The 19,893-nt window shown below is 47.9% G+C and overlaps 1 protein-coding gene across 1 annotated transcript in view; it reads right to left on the bottom strand.

Annotated features, from left to right (window-relative positions):
• The window catches only part of MDGA1 (MAM domain containing glycosylphosphatidylinositol anchor 1), a gene marked incomplete at its 5' end in the record, with an annotated part of 91,155 nt that overhangs the window by 31,592 nt on the left and 39,670 nt on the right, over window positions 1-19,893 (bottom strand). The window contains 2 exons of the mRNA XM_010180024.1: window positions 13,449-13,600; window positions 16,764-17,033. Coding sequence (XP_010178326.1) covers window positions 13,449-13,600; window positions 16,764-17,033 — 422 coding nt within the window. The remainder of the gene's footprint in view (window positions 1-13,448; window positions 13,601-16,763; window positions 17,034-19,893) is intronic.

Below are 19,893 nucleotides of genomic sequence, written 5' to 3'. Positions count from 1 at the left end.
CAGGTGGCACTGGCCTGCCTGCCACAAGCAATAACTTTCTGCACCTCCTTCCTAGGACAGCTAGTTGGTCTTTCCCTTCCACAAAATACTTTTGACTCAACTCTTCTCTTAGCCTGTGTCCTGTCTCTATTCAACCTGCTACCTGAACAAGACACAGCAGTGAGGCTGCCCTCTGCATATCCTCACTACAGCCCCTATGCTCATCATCACATCATACCCCCTGTCATCATGACAGAACTGGCCCAGGGTGTCCTTGGAAGGAATGACTCTTCTGGGTGAAGAGATGCATGGGCCAAATGTCTCTCCAGGGTTAGCTGCAGCCATCAGGAGAAAGGGCCAGATGCACTGCCAGCACAGTTTAAAAGGCATGAAATTAGTGCAAGGGGGGAAAAAAAGGGACAGCTCCAGCCAGCTCTGTGTATGCAGAGCACGTGTCAGCTTGCAGCCACTAGCACAGGTCCAGCAGACAAAGAGAGGGATTAAGGCCAAAGTTTGGCTCTGCCTCTCACTCCCTAAACATCCTTTGTCTCCCTGATTGCTGGCAGCAAGGCTGTGCAGAGCTGCATGCATCACTCCATCGGGGATCCATTTTTTAATCGTCCACTTCAAATGCCTGCTGCTGCCCTCATTCTCCTGCTCCATGCATCCTCTTCTTCCATGCTACCCTCGTATCTTCTTCCCTCCACCCCCTCCTCAGCCTCCTTCTTTCTTCTGATCACGCTGGCACAGTGCTCCAGCTTAATATTGCTGCGGTGCAGTTAATAAAGCAGAGCCAGGCGCAGAGGACAGTGAAACGCTGGCCACATTGCTAGAGATGCTGAAGCCTCAGTGGAGCATCGCATGCAACAAGCTCATTCATCATCAGACTCAGGATGCTGCCAGTGGGGCCAGAACAAGAGCACAGCGCAATGCACAGCCTCTTCCCTGCCTTCACCTCCTTTCATTTCCAATAATGAGAGGAAGGGAATGTGAAGAGTAAAAACAAACAAATCCACAGTTTCTACCAGCTGGCTGTGAATCTCACACAGATTGAAGAGGGGAGGATGTCTTGCAGAACAGGTTCACTAAAAACACCTTACAAAGGGCAAAATCAGCCCCATGTGGGACATGTGGATTCAACCTGTCGCTTTCCCTGCTTGTGAGCAGTATGAGCAACCAAGGGAGAGCACACTCATGTGCTCATACGTACTTAGCCACCAAGCCTCCAGAACCTGCAAACTAGGTCTGCCCTTTCTCATTCCTCACCATCCTGTTGGTAGGTCCTGTCTACCCAGTATCTCATCATCATCTGAGCTGGTTCGTGGTGCTTAGGGAGTACTTGTCCCACTGTGGCCAGCCGAGGCGGCTCATGGTCCAGGAACATACACCAAGAGCCTCAGAGAGAAAAGCAGGATAGCACGTTACCCCTGCCCCTGCTTCCATTCCAGCTGGGACATTGTAACAGCAGAGAGGTCCAAAGTATGAAACCATCTACATTTTGTATTTATGTAGGCTATCAAAGGAAAAAAAGGATATTATTTCCAGGTTGAATATGTTTAAGCCAGGTACATACCAGCTAACAGACATAATAAAGCCAAAGTATATTAACTAACACATCTGTCAATAGTTAATGTTGCAGTTCTGCTCAAGAAACCACACCATGCATTCGTAAGACCACAATAACCTACTTGTGCTGGAAATTGGTGTGACCTGCACAGCCAAGCATGTGGTCTCACAACGAGCTGCACATGAAGCAGCTGCATGCTTGTTTGAGGGATAAATTAGAAAGAAAAGCTGTTTCATCCCTGAGCCCCAGGAAATCATTGCAAACACCAGCTAGGAAAACGTACATTAAAATTGCGCAGATTCCCCAACAAGCTGATCGGAGCAAAGGAACTGCTCTGTGAGCATCCAGCTTCCCAGTTCTGCTGTTCACTCCTGCTACTCTTTCCTTCCTTGTCCCCCTTCTTTAGCAACTCCTCAACTCAGGGCCTGAGTGCTAGCTCTGCTTTCCAGCATCTCCCCTCCAAATCCTTTCCATACGTGCTCACCCTCTCTCCCTTTTTTCTCCACCTCATTCAACTTCCCCTGGCTGCTCCTTCCTGCAGCACAAACAAGCTGGGGGTGGCTGCCTGTGCTCCCACTCCATCCTCACCAGCTAAAGGCAGATGTGAGGCATTGGGAAAGCTCCCAGCTCCCATTCCCAGCCATGCTGGCCTCTCCGAAGGGAGAGGAGTTGGCAGACAGAGGCAGGCTGGTGTGGCACAGCTCCCTCCCTCCAAAAGGCTCTTCGTCACTCCCCATACAGCTCTGCAGAGGAGCACAGCAGATAAATGCTGTCTCTGGCATGAGTGCAGGTGGGTCTTTAGGCTGAGACTCCCCCCTTCCAGCCCTCCTCTCTCATCTGTGAGGGTCAGGACACTCTGGACAGCAGACGTGCACGAGACCAGGGGCCTGGTGGTGCAGGAAGTACAGGTATCTCAAATAGGCTTGAAAGAAGCACAGAACAATAATATGGACAAAATAATCTTCAACTGCCCATGCAGTTGGTGGGCTGTGCTCTTAAAGCAACCAGCAATTTAAGGTGGTCTTCAAAGCTCAGCACCCTGGCTGCACTGGGTGCAAGGGCATCCATGCCTCTTGTGCCCAGGAGAACAGTGTCAGCCAAGCTGCCCAGGTTCTCATCAGACATAGACATCCCAGTTTAGCATGGGCTCTTTTCACCAGTTCAGCCTTTTTGCCAACAGTCTTGGACACATTATACAGCTCTGTCCTAAGGCGCTGCAGGCACCATCTCCTTTCAGATTTCCTCCGTGGCTGTGACTGCTATGAACTTTTCCCAACAAAATCCAGCTAAGACCAAATATGACTGTTGTCTCCCACTTCTTCACATGGACTTCCTGACACACAGCAATGGATTGAGACTCTGGTCCTTGATGTCACCTTGGCAGCACAGTAAGATGGTTTGTCTTTGACATTGCAATTGACCACCACAGGTTTGACTCTTGCTCTCCATATTTGGCAGAGGGATAAAACCCCTCTGCAGTGGCAGCCTCCTCCTATCCTCCAGGAGTTCAGAGAAGGGAAAAGCATGGTCACATTCAAGGACACAGCAGGGGAAGTACAGTGACAGAGTCCAGTCCCCTGTCACCACAGGGGTTACCTCTGCTTATTCATTTTATGAATGCACCACATCCCATCTCAAAAGCCATTCCTGTTTGGCCTGCTCCTCCTGCTGGATGGCTGTTCCAGAGCCTGACTGCCCTAATGTTCTCATTTCCAGCCTGAATTTATTCACAGGCAGCTTGCACCCAGTTGATCTTGTGCCAATATTGTCCTCTAGCTTAAATGGCTCTTTTCCTTCCCTGCTGCTTGACCCCCTGATGATCTTAGAGACAGCAATCTGCCCCCTTCTCCGTCTTTGCTTTGCTGGGCTAAACAAGCTGAGCACTCTGTACCTCCTCTTGTAACACAAACTCTCACTTTCCCCCATCTACTCTATAATCCTTTTCCGCATGATCCCACTTGGTGGAGCTGTGTATCCCAGCCCTGCAGCAGCACTTCTCCATCTTGTCTGGAAGTACCTCAGGCTTCACCTAGAAGTGCATTTTGCCCTTTCTCACACCTGCATCTTACCAGCAGCTCCTTGAAGTCAACTGACTCACCCACATCGTTCTTCCACTTCAGTAATTTCCCACTGATGAGCTCCCAGCCTGTAGCAGATTCCTCTGAGCAGCACTCTCCAAATGCATAACCTTGTATCTGTACTGCTGCATTTCATCCCACCTGAACCACTCAAGTAGTTTTCCATCTTTCAGATCTTCCTTACGATATCCTGATCCTTCACTGAGGTGGCATTGCCTCCCAACCTGGTGTCAGCTGCACAAAATTTCAGCAGCACAATCCTGATAGGGGATGGTATCAGCTATGGGAAAGATGCCTGCCCCCTCTCAGCAGGGTAGCTGCCATCTGGAAAAGCCATTTGGGTAAGTTTTGGGTAGTGGAGAAATTTGGTTTGTATATGAAGATGGTCACTGTGATGTTTCTCTATAATCTCTCTCCAAACTTCCTGTGCCTGTCAGACTGGATTAAAACATTTTTCTGGGTTAGAACTTCATCACCACCCTCAATAGAAGCATTAACAGCATCAATCAAAGGGCTTGGGTAAGTTTAAACTTGGATTTATTTCATTTTCTTTGCTTGATAACCATTACTCATTAGAGGTTTCCAGTGCAAATAATCACATTGCAAACACAAAGTTGGTGATTGCCAGACAAGCACACCAGTGAACTGAAATTCATGTCCGTGATTTTCATCAGTCAAGTGCACAGGTTAAGCAAGCATGGATGGCCGAAGCAAATCCATTATTCAGTATAAATGAGGGGTCTTGGAAGCTTTTTCTCCTAAATTGTCCTTAACAGAAGGGTCCCTTTCTGGGCTGAGATATCCTCAGCTCCAAAGAGAGAAGCAACTGTGACCTTCAATAGCTACTGAGGACAGCTGGGTCCACCTAAGCCAGGAAACAGTCTCTCTCTCTCTCTCTCTCTCTCTCTCTGTTCCTCTTGCACACACAATCAGCTGCCCATCCTCATTAGGTGCTGAGAGCAGCAGTTTACAGCTTCCCAGAGAAGCCAAATTGGTGCTGTCATGAATTACTGTAAGTGCTTGTTCCACACTCTTCAATAATGTCTTTCATTAGGGGTTGATCAGAAAGCAATATGTATTTTATTAGCATATGTTCCCCGGACTAAGAAGAACAGACCTAATCTTCGGTCTGTCAGGGAGACAGTCAAGTAAAAGCCTTAACCGAGATACAGCATGACTGGCAACTTCATGACCCACGGGGCATCGCATGGCTGCATGTCCTGAGGAGGGGGAGCCCAGGAGCTGGAGAAGAAAAGGGTAAAAGAGCACCTGAATTTGGTGATGGGTGGGAGGGTAGGGAGAGCCATGCGTGGCCCAGTCTGTGCAAGGAGCCTGTGTTGGTGTCACTGTGGTTGGTACTGAGATAGACAGGTTAAGTGTATGTATAGCAACGCTTGTTATCTCTCTCTTACTGTCTCACAGACAAATCTTCAATCCCAAAGGCACATGCGGTCTTTCTGTTCGGACCACAGAAGCTGTTCTTCTGTTCGGAGGTTCTCTTCAGAAGCTCTGTGCTGCTGCTACAAGGTTCTACCTGTTCCTGACAATGCACTGCAGAGCCTGAAATCACCTCTGTCTGCAGTGTGGGCATAAGCTGAAGGAGGGACAATAACCCTCATGTTGCTTCACAGCACCCTCATGCCCAAAGCAATGGTTTCTGTCTCTTTTGAGGCTCACTTCTGAATATCAGCACTGCTCGGTGCCTTACTGGATCCAACTTTACAGCCATCTGTAATCTCAGTGGGTACAGTCTCCTCTTCCATGCATTTTCTTGCACTGGACATGACTGCCTGCAGCCAGACCCACGTACGTGTTTATGTACTGTGCTGGCGGCACTTCTGGCTCCAAGAATAAAGATCAGGCAGGCTCTGTGTAGCTCAGGTTTTCTCAGCTGCAGCTATGTTGAGTTCTGAGACATTTTTGTCTGTAATACGGTTGTGACTTACCAAGGGAGACATGCTCCACCAACAGGAATTGCCATCTCCCAGGCCTCTTTTTTGGGTTCTCTAAAGACACTGGCAGAACACTCCGTTAGGGCACCTTTACCCTTAAAACCAACAATTAGTAAAGGATGGGGCTATTGCTTACTGGAGCAGAAACAGCCTTTGTGTGGGACTCTGCACTGGCAGCATGACTGCATAAGTCTCACTTCTTTATGAAACACAGTCAAAATATCTATCTAGTGCCTACTCCTGCCTGTTTGTCACTAGCTACGGGAGAGACTACATCGCCTGTCCAAACCCTTCTCCCTTAATATACTCTCTCCTCTTACCTCCAACATGTTCTTGGAAGCGAGAGCCAGAAAAAAACCCCACCAAAACAAGAACAAAACCAGAAAAAGGAAGCAGAAACTAAAGAAAGAAGAGGTGGAAAATAAGAGCGGAAAGAGGGAAGAAGAAGGTGCACCAAAAAAAAGACTCTGAAGCAGTAGGAGGAACATGGGCCGACTACTGAAAACAACAGATGAGCAGAGTAAATGAGAGGAAGCTGCATCACAGCTTATCGGTAGGGACTCTCAGAAAGCTTCAATAAGTAGCATGTTCCCCTTGAAGACACCAAAGGAGTGTGGATAAGAGATGAACACAAAGGACTCACTTTTATCTTTGATACCTGCCAAGCATTTTTCATCCTGTGCTCAGCTCTGTAAAACACAAGCCAACAGCCTGCTGGATATGAACAAGCCCAATGGTGTGAAAACAACATCTCAAGCCTGCAAGGCTGCTACGAAGGGTATATCGGTTTGGGGAATGTGATTATCTCTTCTCTCACATTCTCCTTACCCTAAATGAGCACTGAACAGTAGCATTAGGAGCTAGAGATAGATGAGATTTTGCTACTAGATGTGTTTTAAGATCATATGAGCCTTTCCAACAAGATTATTTGAGGTGTTCTCCTCAGGCACTGTAACTGTTCTACACAGAGCCAAGAGTAGGAAAACTGTTCATAATTATTCCCTTGTACTAGGAAAGGTAAACAATATCCTGCTTTCTCTCTCTTGCACAGTCAAGTACTTGAATTGCATTAGGAGTTACTTAGGAAAAGTGAATGTTAAGACAAAATGTCTGCTGCAAGACACCTTGTGCAAGGCAAGCCATGTTGTAAAACTTTCAGTGACCCTGTTTTGGGCAGGTTACCTTGCTTACTTCGAAGAATCAGAGAAGAGAAACTAGTCTGCCACTGCTTATATTCCAAATTTTCCCAACTAAGTTATTGCAAATGATCTGTGGACCAGGGAAAACCAGCTCAAGAAAACCATGAATCATACCGAAGAGCAATTTGTGAATGCAAAAAGACAGAATTAATCAGACTAATTCATTAGTTAGGCATCATTTGCTAAGCTCTCGTAGGCAAAGGGACATCTCAGTAGCAACACTGGAAGATGTTAGGCAGACCTAAGGGGGAAACCTCATCCCATGGCTCCCAGCCATTTGCACTGAACTCATTTGACGCACCAGTGCTGGTCAAGGCTGTGTCGAGGTCCCCTGGCCAGTGCTGTACGAAGGAATCACATTGGTCCTCTGTGTGATGGGGCTAACAATCACCATGGCCGGGCAGACACCTCCGCCTGCAGTGAGCAATGGCCAGGAGGAAATCCCCTTCCTTTGTGCTGGGTGGAAGCTCTGCTGTCACCGACTTAGCCAGCAGAGAATACACACATGAAACATGGGAAAAGCTCCTTGTATCCCGACCCCATCAATCTGGCTGTCCCAGAGTCTTCCCTTACAGCACAGGTAGAGAGGACCTTGTTCTAGCAGCTGGTCTCATCGACACATCATTCCCCATGACAGATTGCTAGGGATGAAAAGAGAGATGGGTCAACGTGCTGTCAGCTGCAGTGACTGACATTTTGTCTCATTTTCAGGCAGCAGAGAGCACAGCTGAGGCAGGATCCTGCCCTCTCTGCTCCCAAATGCCTGTGGCAAAGTTGCTGCTTTACCCCCAGGTCCTGCACAGCAATCTCATTAAGCTTCAAGCACAGCTTGTCCATCAAATGCTATTGATCTGGCAGCTCTCTTTCCATTGGTGCATGGCTGCCACTCAATCCCACCGCACGTCCCAAACCTCTCCTCCTCTCGCAGCCTAAAAAGGCAGTGTCACCTCTCCCTTCTCTTGCTTTCCCTGGCTTTGCATCATGATGGTTGGTTGAACCTTCCACCAAGCACACATTCTGTTGACACACTGGCTTCTTTCTGCATCATTTTCCACCTCCCTCAGGGCTGAGTTCTGCACAGCATCGCATACACCACTAGCACAACTGAAGGCAATTGACTTGAAAGCACAAATGTAATCTACCCCTTCTCGCCGCCTGAACAGAAATTGAAATAATAATAACAATAATAATAATAAAAAAAGCATCAAAATGGGAGATGGGAGAGTTAGAGCTGAAAAAAACACCTTTTCCTGCCACAGAGGACAGCTCAGCAGGTAGGTGGAATTGTGTTGATTTGACATTGTCCTGTATGACAGCAGCCAAGCTAGGCAAAAAAGAATACAGGGCTAAAGAAGCTTTCTGGCAGGCGTGACTTATAAAGCATCCTACAAGAGAAGGTCTGCTTTGAGATTCAGTCATGGGCAAACATGGTGAGATGAAGTTGCTGCAGTCCTCAGTCCTAATGCCAGTGAGACAAGACCAACACAACACATATCAAGTGAAATGATGAATAGTAAAGGGATGTGCCATTTGTCACACCCCACAACAGTTTTGATACATGCAGCATCTTGCACGCAGCCAGGGCCACCATCTGCTGCTTCATGGGAAGTCACACTCCCTTCTTCACTGCAGCCGGCTGGGACTGTGATGCTCTAGCAGGGAAGAGGAAAGGAAAAGGGAATCGCACACCCTTTTTCTGTATGCCCTATCTATTTCCCAACCTGGTGCGCCAAACTGGGCTGTCGAGTTAAGCAGCTTCTCAGCAGGAGGATTTCCGGGTGGATGTGGCCACAAGCCCTTTCCCTTTTTCCAGGTAACACCAAATGAGTGCAACACTGGTCATATTTTATTCAGAGCAGGGGGCCATTCCCACTTTACAAGCCACAACTCCATCCTTTATGCTTTTCATCTTCTAGTATCAAAAGGACTTAGGAGGTCTGCCCCAACTCTTTTCAGAGACTTCTTCAGGTGCCCAAGAAGCTTCACCTGAAGCCATGGTTGCCTCTGCAGAAGAAAGGAGATTTTGTTCACCTCACAGAGCACAGGGCTGGGCTGCTGCAAGGGCCACCTCCAGCTCAAACACACCACCTTTCTGTGTTCATAGCGTTTTATAATCTGGGACCCAAAAAACAAATGGATTTATAATATCTATAGACAGAGAAAGCAATACTCCATGTCTTTCTGGGTTTTATAGTCATCTTCAAACACTGGCTACTATGCTGGTTCCTCATGGGCCAAGGGCCATGCACGTGGGCTTATCAAGCCATGGTGGTGCACACATAGGAGAAGTGCAGTGGTGCAAGTTAACAGTGTTCTTAACCAAATATTTATGTAAAGGACTGTGGGCTGGTGCACTGCTTGCTCATCCTCCCTTTTGAATAGTACCTCCCCTGGTACCTGTTCTGGTCTGTGTGCCCTTGGAGGAGTGTCCAGTTCCTTGTGGTAATTAAGCCAAAGACAGACAGCAGTCGACAGACACTGCTGAAATAGGCTCAGAGGAGAGCAAAAGAACAACTCAGAGGTAGAAATGAAGCAATACAGATCCACAGCCCAGGGCCTCGGCATAAAGCCTCTCCCGCTGCGTCCCGATGGCTATCGGCAGAGTTAGCCTTCCGCTCTAATCACAATCATTAAATTCCCACTAACGCCCCTGTCCTATGTCTGTCCAAGCAGCTCTGTTATCTGTCACCTCCCCACACGGTGAGCCCAGCTCCCCACTGCCGCAGCTCTCATTAATGCTGCTCTGGCTGGCTGATGAGGCACGTGGCAGCCGGCTCCTGAGCCCAGATGAGTTTTGTAGACAGCAGGGGATGTTTATCCAACATGGAGGGGACGAAAGTACAAACAAAGGGAGACCATACAATTACTCAGGCATCGCATAGGGCCAGTCTCATTAAAGACAATCTGCCTGACAGGAATTAATCTGAAGTGACAACCCAGTGAGCTAATTTAGCAAATGGTTCTGGGGCTTGGCCCGGTGCAAATTGCAGGGGTCTCTCTGGCAGGTAGATGAGCATGCTCCAAGGCAGGGAAAGGCAGGAACATGTTCAGCTGGCCCCTTTCTGGTCCAAACTTGCATATCAGAAGCTACAGAGGAGACAGCAGCCTCAGGTCTCCTTGAGGGGCACAATGAAGATTAAACTTCCCTACTGCATCAATACCTTCTCCTTCCTCTTTCTCCTGCAGCCTCAGGTCACAGATGGGTTCCAGCTCCTTACGTGCTCAGTAATTCTGCCACCATCCCCTGTAACCGTAACTACCAGCCCAGCTCAGATCTTTCCTCGAGGTTGCAACCTGCTTGCAATATTAGATGGCTTTTCATTTATCTTTAATGTTAGAGCAGAGCTCAGGGAGGGGATAAAATACAGAGAGAAACAAGCAACTTAAAAGGCTTTTTAGTTTTTAAGCAAAGATCTGGTTTGAGGAGGCTGCTTTGAATCCCCAAGCAATGAAAAACATTTTCAGTTGGAGCGCAGTGCCTCAGTGCTTTTCTATGCTAGAAGAATACATGGAAGAAAAAAAGCTGACCAAACCAATATCCCAAAGCCTCACAGTATCTGCCCACAGCCAAACCACCCAAGACTGCAAAATCATGAAGTTCACTGGCTAAGGTGAAGTAAGGTGGTCAGTATGTGGATCAGTTGCCTTGGAGCAAGGAAGGAAAAACCTCCCAAGCTGTCAAGACAGAGGTTTGTGAGGCTCCTGCGGTTCCTTGGTGGGGATGCTATCCTCTCTGAATTGCCACTCAACACAAAGTCACTGCCTAAAGCCCACCTGACTGATGCACTCCAGGAAATCACAGCCTATTTGCCGAGACGCACAACAGAGGCTTTACAAGAAGCTTGCTCCACGCTGCTGTCGTATGCGTTTTGCCTGGGTCAGTGGCTCCAAGCTGTCAGGCTGTTTATTTGGTTTTAATTGAAGGTTAATTCTTATTCTACTGGAACTGGTACGTCTGCTGTGCCGCTCGGCCTGCTCTGCAGAGCCAGGAACAATCAGCTCCCATGGAAATGCACCTGCCTGTCTTGCTGGGAGCCCCCCACGCATCACTTAGGAAACCAAATTCCCCCAGATCGCTTGCAGAGCCCCAGGAATGTCGAACCAACCCTTGGAAGCTGTCGAACAGGAAGAGTTGGAGAAGCCACAGCACCACCGAATTAATAAGCAGCACTTTTATTCTCCCCTAGCCCCATTTTCAGCAGCTGTAGCAAGCAAATTTAATTCAAGGGCTCCCAGATGCCTTGTGAAGCATCCTGCTACTTGGGGATCTTCACATTACCTATGCCAAGAACTCTTTCAAGCCAATTGGGAAAAGCAAAACGAAAACCAGCAAACTATCTTACAACCAATGGGTATCCCAGCTGGCTGCCCTTTGGATTCCAGCTCGGCAAGAGTTAATCCCCCCTAGACAGCCCCTCACCACCCTGAGACTGCACACTGCTGCGGCTGTCCCATTCATCCTTAAGGTCCTGAAGAGCATCCACCACTGAGGCTGAGGAGCTCCCAGGGCTGGAGAAGAAGGTGAACTGGCTGGCTGGACAAGCCTTCATCAGCTTGGTGCTGCCAATAAATCAGCTTTATCTGAGGAGAATACTCCACTTCAGTCCTAGCTCTCTGGGAGGGTTTCTGTGCCACCACAGCTAATGTCTGGAAGATGCTGTATCCAGGGACGAGGGCGCACAGGCAAATAGCAGCTCCTCATTCAGGCAGACAAATCCTGTTTCTTAACAGCTCTCCAGTCAGCAACACTTTTAAGCTTTTGAGCTTTTTCATGGTGATGTTCAGTAATATTACCATGTCCTGCGGTCCAGCGGTGAAACAGCAGGACACAAAGGTCGTCCCAGGTGCCCCAGCACAGAGGAGAAAGTGCAACAAAGCAGCAAAGCCTGCAGGATGTGGAAGAGGGTGATGGTGCAAGGGAAAGAGAGAAAGGTCAAGAGATGCCATAAGGCTGTTTGGAGCCCACATGGGACATTGCAGGGCAAATGCCAGGAAGGTAGAAGAGGAGCACAGAGGCAACTCTGGGAAGCAGCAGGTCAGAGACAAGAGGGGATGTGATCCTCTGGGACAGGAAAATGAAAAGGTCTCAGTGAGACCTTGGTCTGGCACATGGAGACAGAGACCTTGCCATGAAATGCAAGCATCTTCAGAGGAGGAGGAGGCAATACCATGAAAGCCTTTTCCAGTGTTTCCTGCTTGTACTTGACGGAAGTAGGGAAAAAAACTCTGCTTCCTCCAGTCTCTGCCCTCCCTTATTCAGACCCAGGCCACCACAATGGCACCTGTAGCCATTTCTAAGGCACTGGGCTACAGCAGGGCCACGGTACAGCACTCCTCTAAAACACACCACTAAATTGTCACAGCTATGTAGTGATGCTGCAAAAGAAATGTTAACAGCAGTAACCAATGGGATATGAATAAAACTGAGGGGGGTTAAATTTGCACAGGCACTCAGCTTCCTTCATGTCATACTTAAAGCAGAAATGTGATTTTCCCTTTTCTTGATCCCTTTCAGTAGGAGCTCAATGAGGAACAGATCCAAGATTACTTTTAGGCACTGTGTAAAATGAAAAAAAAACCACCTCAGCATCACTGAAGGAGGATAAAAATCACAAATTAGTTCATTGAAGTGCAGTGCTGATAATAGCAAAACTTGGCTAAGAGGGAAGGGATAGTATGACAAACTGCCTTCATTATTAGAGGCTCCCCTGTGTCCTGTATTATTATTAAGCACTGACAATGTGCTCTGCGTGGTGTGAGTAACAAACAAAGGCTGTCCCACCCCAGAGAGCTCACAATCAAACAGAGACATAAAGCTGGAGCCTACTGTGCAGAACTGGAGGAAAGAAACACTTGGATCTTTTTAATTATTTTGTTTTCTGTCTACAGTAAACAAACTTCTCCTTGCAAAACGCATTTGCTTCCGAGCTACCACTGAACAGCAAGAACCACCAATTTTAAGCATCCCTTTTTTGAAAAAGTGTTGAACACAGGCACTTTGCTGAGCATGGATAAAAGTACCTGGCAATCCTGCTAGGTTAATGTGCTCTTTAAAAACATCAGACTCTTTTCCCTAACCTTCTTCAACCAGTGATCTCTTCAGATTTCCCCTCAGTTCTTTCTGCCTTCCCACACCCTCCCAGGTATGATTTCTCTTCAGACTCAGAAATGTTGAAACCCACTTCTCTTCCCCTGCAGAGTTTATATAGCCCCATAGCTTCATTACTGTGATAGTATGAAAGCACTTCTGTGACACAAACAGCCGATGACTTTTTCCTGCAGTTCCTGCCTGGAGAGCTCTTCAGCTTATTCCCTTTATTTGATACAAGTGAGGAGGATGGAATTCCACTCACCTGAGTCTTCGGCCTACAAAAACCTACTAATGGCTGTGGGGTTTTGTTCACATTAAAACCCTATCCAGAACACTAAGTCTAATGGGACGCACCAGGGCTTTGAAAGTTCTTGATTGTACCAAACATCAGAAGTAAAAATGAACACCAAGCTGTGCACTTGGCCCATCTCTTCCATTTGGTGGGGAACGTGCAAGATCATCAGGGTCTGGCAATTTCATCACCTTCAGCTCTTAATTGGCAAGGAGACATTGATGTAACTGCCTCCTGAGAGGTCTTCTTCCCTAGGGCATGCACTGAGGCTCTGAAAGAGCAGACCTTACCTGCCGGACTTCCAGGCGGTACTTGAGGATGGGATCCACAGCATCGGGCTCCTTCTGTGTCCACTGCAAGATGTAAGAGTAATTCTTGGATTGCTTCTGGCTCAAGGTGGGGTTGGGAGTGTCATAGTAAAACTCTGGGCTGTAAGCTTTTGCTGGAGGGGAGGAGAAAAAAAAGAGGGAGGAAAGTAAAAGAGTGGGATCAAAGGGAACATAAATTACAAAGAGATGTGGTGAGAGTGGAACAGCTCTGCTCGCTCAGCTCATCCACCGGCCTTTGACATGACAGACACCTTTACTATTGTGACTGGTGTTGCACAGATGTGCCATTATTATCTGTGAATTATTACTGCTTTCAGAGCCTAAACTACTGGGCGGGTTAGCAGCTCTGCAACACCAGTGGGGCATAGCCAGCACCAGAGAAGGTGGGAACAGCTCCAGTTCTCCAGCTGGAACCAGCTCTGATCTCTTCTCTCTTACTTTGTAGTTTAGATTGAGGTAACAGCTTTAAACTGGCATTCCTCCTGTTTTATCTGCTGCTTTGCAGAGTCTCCTGCTAACAAACCCCAAAGAAAGATCATTTGGCCAGTAGGTCATAGGAAGTGTTATTTATCACACAGGGACCACGACATTAAAAAGGAGACCTTGCTCCTTCTGCATCTCCCCTGCCCTGGCAACACAGTACTCCAGCCTCTTTGTAACATGACAGTCAACTCGGCAGCAAAGGGGACGCTGACCTCAGCCTGGGCTAAAACAGCAGGAGCTCTTGCAGGGGCGGAGAGGTCTTTTCTAAACCCATGTTGCCCCATAAAAACAGAGGGCAGCAGGAGAAAGGGAAACACAGGAGAAACAATGTACCAGAGAGAAACTGGATGGTTCAGAGAAAGGATTTTCCATCCTTTCCCCAGCTGCTGCTGTCCTGAACCACCAAAAATCAGCATTTCAAGGCTACTGCCATGCAGCCCAGTGGCTAGTGGGCTAATGGACAGTGCTCAGATGCAACTCAAGGTGTTACCTACAACTGGTTTTGCCTTATTTAAAAATCATCTTCAGTTCACCCTGTGCACTTCAATATTTGGCAGGTTCTGTCCTAGTCCAGGCAGGAGCTGGGCCTGAACCAAAACTCTCCTTTCTGGGTTCAGGTCCAATCTGGACCTGCCCAGACCAGAAAGATGCCTGGGCACCAAGGGATGCTGGAGAGCAGAAGATATAAACACCACCTCCCTCAGCAGTCTTCTGCACCCTTCCACTTGAATCACAGGCCCTGCCATTCTGTGTGGGTATAATTAGGCTCGAAAGGATTCAATGTTTATTTTTTATGAACCCAGATGGATAATATTGATGTTTATTTCCAAGTCCTTTTTTTCTTATTATTTTTATTGACCTGATTTTTTGCACAAGCAAGAAGTTCAGAACCACCTCAGAGACTAATTGCTGCTTATTCAACTTGTATTGACTGTGGAAGACAGGCTTCATAATGGATTCAGAAATAAAATCAGAACTGATGATAATCATCATCTTGCATGATATTAATTCCTTATTAATTGACTCCAAGATGGAAACAGAATCTAAAAAAAAAAAAGCCATCTAATAGAAATGTAGCATATCAAGATACTTTTGGAACCTCCTCTCTGGAAATTTTTACCATTGCTGGAAAGTTCTGTCTTGTGCTTCCAGCTGATGGGAAGAGCTGAAGGTTATTCACTCCATCCTACAGGGCTTTTCTCTGCTTGTGGCTGAAGGTGGTGACTAGTATGGGCTGCCCTCATAACTTCCTCAAGGGGAGTGCGTTGGATGTCTGGGTACCCTTTCAAAACATCTCAGAAAGATAATGTTTCTGAGTTTCTGAAAGTTTATGGTCCTTCTTTTACACAGAAGAAATAGAAAGAGACTACATCAGTCTAGCCACTGGATTATTTTTCAGGTTGCTCTACAGGCTCAAAAGCTCTAATTGATTTGTAGCTGTCCAGGACACAAGCAGAGATGTCTGGAGCTGAAAAGCCACCATCAGATATCAATGTCTTGGAAACAGAGAAGGGATGCAGGAAAATAAATGCTTCTTGCTTTCCTGATGAGCGCTCTTCTAGGGATGGATGCTGCTTTCTGCTGAGGGGATCTTATCTTGCAGGACACAGCATGGCACACCAGGTGCCAGCATGCAGTTGTTACTACTTCCAGCAAGAAATTCAGATCCTAGGAGCATTCCCAAGCTTGCTAGGGACACAGTTTGCTGAGGCTCATAGTGGGATATGGTTTGCCATCACTTAGTGACATGAGAGTTGCAAGCATATGAAGAGAGGGTAGAGAGGGCCAAAGCTCTCAAGCAAAATTCACTGCCAGACAAATTCCAGAAAATCTCAAGGGGTGAAAGCAAGATCTTGAAAGCAGGCCCAAGCAGTAGAATTGGTCTGGTCTTCCCCAACATACCTGCATACACAGAGTTACAGCATACCTGAGCTTTTCCACACCCGGGGAAAGATCCGCTTCAAAATCAGGCGTCTATGGATGTTATTTATTCTCATTTGTTCAGTCCTGACTTGAAAAGTATTATAAATTGGCTCTGGACTGAAAACCCAGTATTTTGGCTGAATTTACTGTTTATTAAGGCAGCTTCATCAGAGAGCTTGTCTAGAAACTGATGCCAAATTCAATGCTGGGGTCATGGGAAAAGCAGATTTAATGATCAGCTGAAAAGGCTAGGTCAGATGTGTGGTTTTAGAGGCTATAACTCTGCCATCCCTCTTTGCAGCTGCAGGTGCTGGAAAAAGGTCCCGTTACAGTGCCTGCTGGATTCAGAGAAAACCGTGAGCACCAAATCCACTGTGTACCAGTATCCATTCCCAGCTCGTGTTTGTCTGAGTCAGCATCGCGACACAAAGACAGCCAGGAGACATAGGGAAGGCACAGGAACGCATAATAACAGTTTATGCTTGTTTGTTTTCAAAAGGAAAATTAGATGGTTTGGAGCCTGTTGAGGGGGTGTAGAGAGCCCTTCACCCCACCTTATTTATGATACAGGTTGTCCAAGCTTGAAAGCTCATGGTAGCCTTAAGTAAGTCCTGTATCTTTCAGGCAAATGGTCCAAACACTGCTAAAATGTACCAGTGGTTGGCACTAACTGCCCCAGGTCCAGCCTAGACTTGAAGGACTGCCTGAATGATGGAGGCAGATCTCCTTGTTGGCTTATGGAAAGCCATCCCTTCTGAACACAGCACCGTGCACAGAGACAGCAGAGGTTGCCTGTACTGGCACCAATTCATGGGGAGCAACTTCCCACCTACATGACCCCATCCAACAGCTTGCTCTGGTATGACTTACCAGACACCTGGAAGAGGCAGGTGGAGACCCCCACATCGTTGGAAATGCTGCACTCGTAGCTACCACTGGTCTCCCGGCTGACGCTGTCCACCTTCAGCTCCGAGTAATCCTGCTGCTCTGGCAGGGGGTGTGCCAGCAGGGTCCCGTTGAAGCGCCAGACGGAGGTGGCCACCTTCATGGGGCTGCCCTTCAGCATGGTGCAGTGCAGAGTGATACTGCGCCCCACGCCCTGGCGCACGTCCTGGAAGGCCGGCTCCACCACGGGGGGGACTGGAGACCGAACAGAGCAACAGATGGGGACGCCGTCAGGGAACAGCCATCTTGCTCAGCATGGTCACCCCGGTGGTGCCTCTGAGAAGACAGGCACCTATGATTTCCAAGAGAATATTTACTTTCTAGCAGGAACCAGGCTTCATCAAACCAAAAGCAGCAAGAGGTGTCTGACAGCCCCTCTAACTGGGCTGGGGCCACCTCCCACCTCCCTCTCATTTATTAGGTGGGAGTGGCCTCTAGGAAGTACTCATCTCACAGTGAGACACTGCTTGGGGTAGCTACCAAGTGAGAAGTGCAACTCCAGCAGCTGAGCGCCGCAGCTTGGATTCAAACCTCAGATCCTAATCAGAATAACCACAGTCCTCATACTCAGCATAAACTGCACTCTCCAAGCAGGCAGGTATGCATCCTAGCAGTGACATTCATGTTCTTCAGGTCAGTGTCCGACAGGGTTATCAGAGACACCGTGTTCGGAGAGAGGGACACACACTGGCTATCCCCACAGACCTGAGAGGGCCTCTCCCAAATACATCAGTACAACACATCAGGGACTAGCTGCAGGGACTCTGGGTCCTATTTTTATTTCTGGCAACAATTCCCCACTGTTGGGAGGCGAGTCATGTCTCTACATGTCAGCTTCTCTGCCAGAAGTGCGAGAATGGTGATGTGTGGCCACCTCCTTACCAACGTGCTAAGCACTTGTAAAACTTTACAGGAACCTTACAATTTGGGCATGGTTGAGACAGAGCAAGGAGAAAGTCTGGATGGGTATTGCTTGAGTTACCCCGTATTTAACACAATGGCAGAGGACTTCAATCCCCACAGTCATCTGATGGACATGTTTTGCTTGCAATAAACTCTTAATTAAAATACTACAGCATAAGAATAACCAGAAGCTCTTCCTTTAAAATGAGAAAGGCTTCCTGAACACAAAACAACTGTTAGCCTGAATGTAAAAGAGGGAGAACAGATTTATGGCAGTTCCAGCACAATCACAACTCACCTTCTCCAGCTTCAAAGCACCTGCTCTTCCACAGACAACTTCTACACACTACAGATCTACAAAGCACCTGTCTCTTCTAAAGGTCCACATCGCTGCCAAAAGCACAGCCAGTCCCAAAAATCTGCAACACACAGCATCTGCAGTGACAGAGACACAGCTCCACCAGGAACTGGTCATGCAGCATCTCTGCTGCCCCAAACACAGACGTGCCTGGAGGGCTCCAGTGCACCAGCCTCTCCCCTCCCATAGCCTGATCCAAAAAGAGCCACCAACAGCTCTGTATTGGGTTTGCATGACAGGGTTTTGGTAGCAGGGAAGGGGCTACAAGGCTGGCTCCTCTGAGAAGCTACTAGAAGCTTCTGTGGAAGGGACCCACACTGAAGCAGTTCCTGAAGTACTGCAGGCTGTGGGAAGGACTCATGTTGGAGAAGTTCACAGAGGACTGTCTCCCATTGGAGGGACCTCACGCCGGAGCAGTTTAAGAGTGCGAGGAGTCCTTCCCCTGAGGAGGAAGGAGCAGCAAAAATGTGTGATGAACTGACTACAACTCCCATTCCTTATTCCCTGGGCCACTTGCAGGGAGGAGGTAGAGAAACTGGAAGCAAAGTTGAGCCTGAGAGAAAAGAGAGGTTGGGGAAAGGTGTTTTTAAGATTTGGTTTTATTTCTCATTATCCTGTTCTGCTTTGATTGTTAATGAATGAAAGTTGATATTTTTCCCCAAGTTGAGTCTGAGTCTGTTTTGCCCATGGCCATAATCAGTGAGTGATCCCTCCCTGTCCTTGTCTCGACCCACGAGCCTTCTGGTATATTTTCTCCTTCCTGTCACACTGCGGGAAGGAGTAAGTGAGCAGCCACATGGTACTCAGTTGCTGGCTGGGCTTAAACCATGACAAGCTCTGTAACACTAACGCCATCTCCATCTTCACCACAGATGAAGGCAGTGCATTCACCATCCCATCTGGATGCAGAGTGTCCCTTTTTCCAGGGACACAGATACAACTGAGAGTATGTGGCGCACAAGCATCTCCTCCACCTGGCAGCCCTCGTTTGACAGTGGCTGATTGTTTTCTAGGTACCCATCCTCAACTCTCAGCCTCTGGGTCCTTTGCTGCACTTAAGTGGATTAAAAGCAGCCCTTGACTGAGCTCACATCACCGCTGTGCTGAGTGGCATGGTCAGCTCATTACAGATGGCTTTGCTAGCAATGTGTCTCTGCGGGTGCTCCAAGTACTGACTTGCCTTTGGCTCACACATCTCCCACCTCATGGTGAGAATAATGTGAGAAGTTGTTTGATTAGACCTAGTGCCATGAATGTGTCATCTCCATCCCTAGCTGCTATCCCATTTCTTGGGTCACATCTGCTCCTTAATTGAAGCCTGTGGGGTCTCATGTTATAATCAAGGTCAGCTGGTGATGTAGGGAAGGGAGAAAAAGAAAAAAGAGAAAAAGGGGTGAGAAAAGAGAAAGGAAGGCTGAAAAAAATGGTACAGCAGCTTTGGATGTACTCAAAGCAATCTATCATCTCATGAGGAGGAGGGAGTGGGGCGGGAGAACAGCGTCCCTCACTGCACCGAGAGGTGCCTGTGTATGGAGCTGGGACAGAGGAAGACAAAAGGTCTGGAAGAGGACAAAGTGTCCCCTGCAAGGACCCATACTGCAAAGAAAGTGTTCCCCTGGGCCCCACTGAGGGAGTGTCTGGGGCTCATAAAGGGTTGGGACTCTCCAGATGCTTCCTTAGGTCACAGGAACAGCAGGGCAGCTGAGGATGCCAAAGATATTTAATCTTCTTCATCTGGAAAATGGGATTTACTTGCTTTGCACTGGGGCAGGCTCTGAGCCTATGTTGTCACCT

The sequence above is a fragment of the Mesitornis unicolor genome, unplaced genomic scaffold (genome assembly GCF_000695765.1).
Source record: "Mesitornis unicolor isolate BGI_N332 unplaced genomic scaffold, ASM69576v1 scaffold16812, whole genome shotgun sequence".
In the NCBI taxonomy this organism is placed as follows: domain Eukaryota; kingdom Metazoa; phylum Chordata; class Aves; order Mesitornithiformes; family Mesitornithidae; genus Mesitornis; species Mesitornis unicolor.
Note: the sequence above shows the minus strand (reverse complement) of the source record. Positions and strands in the feature narration are given on the sequence as shown.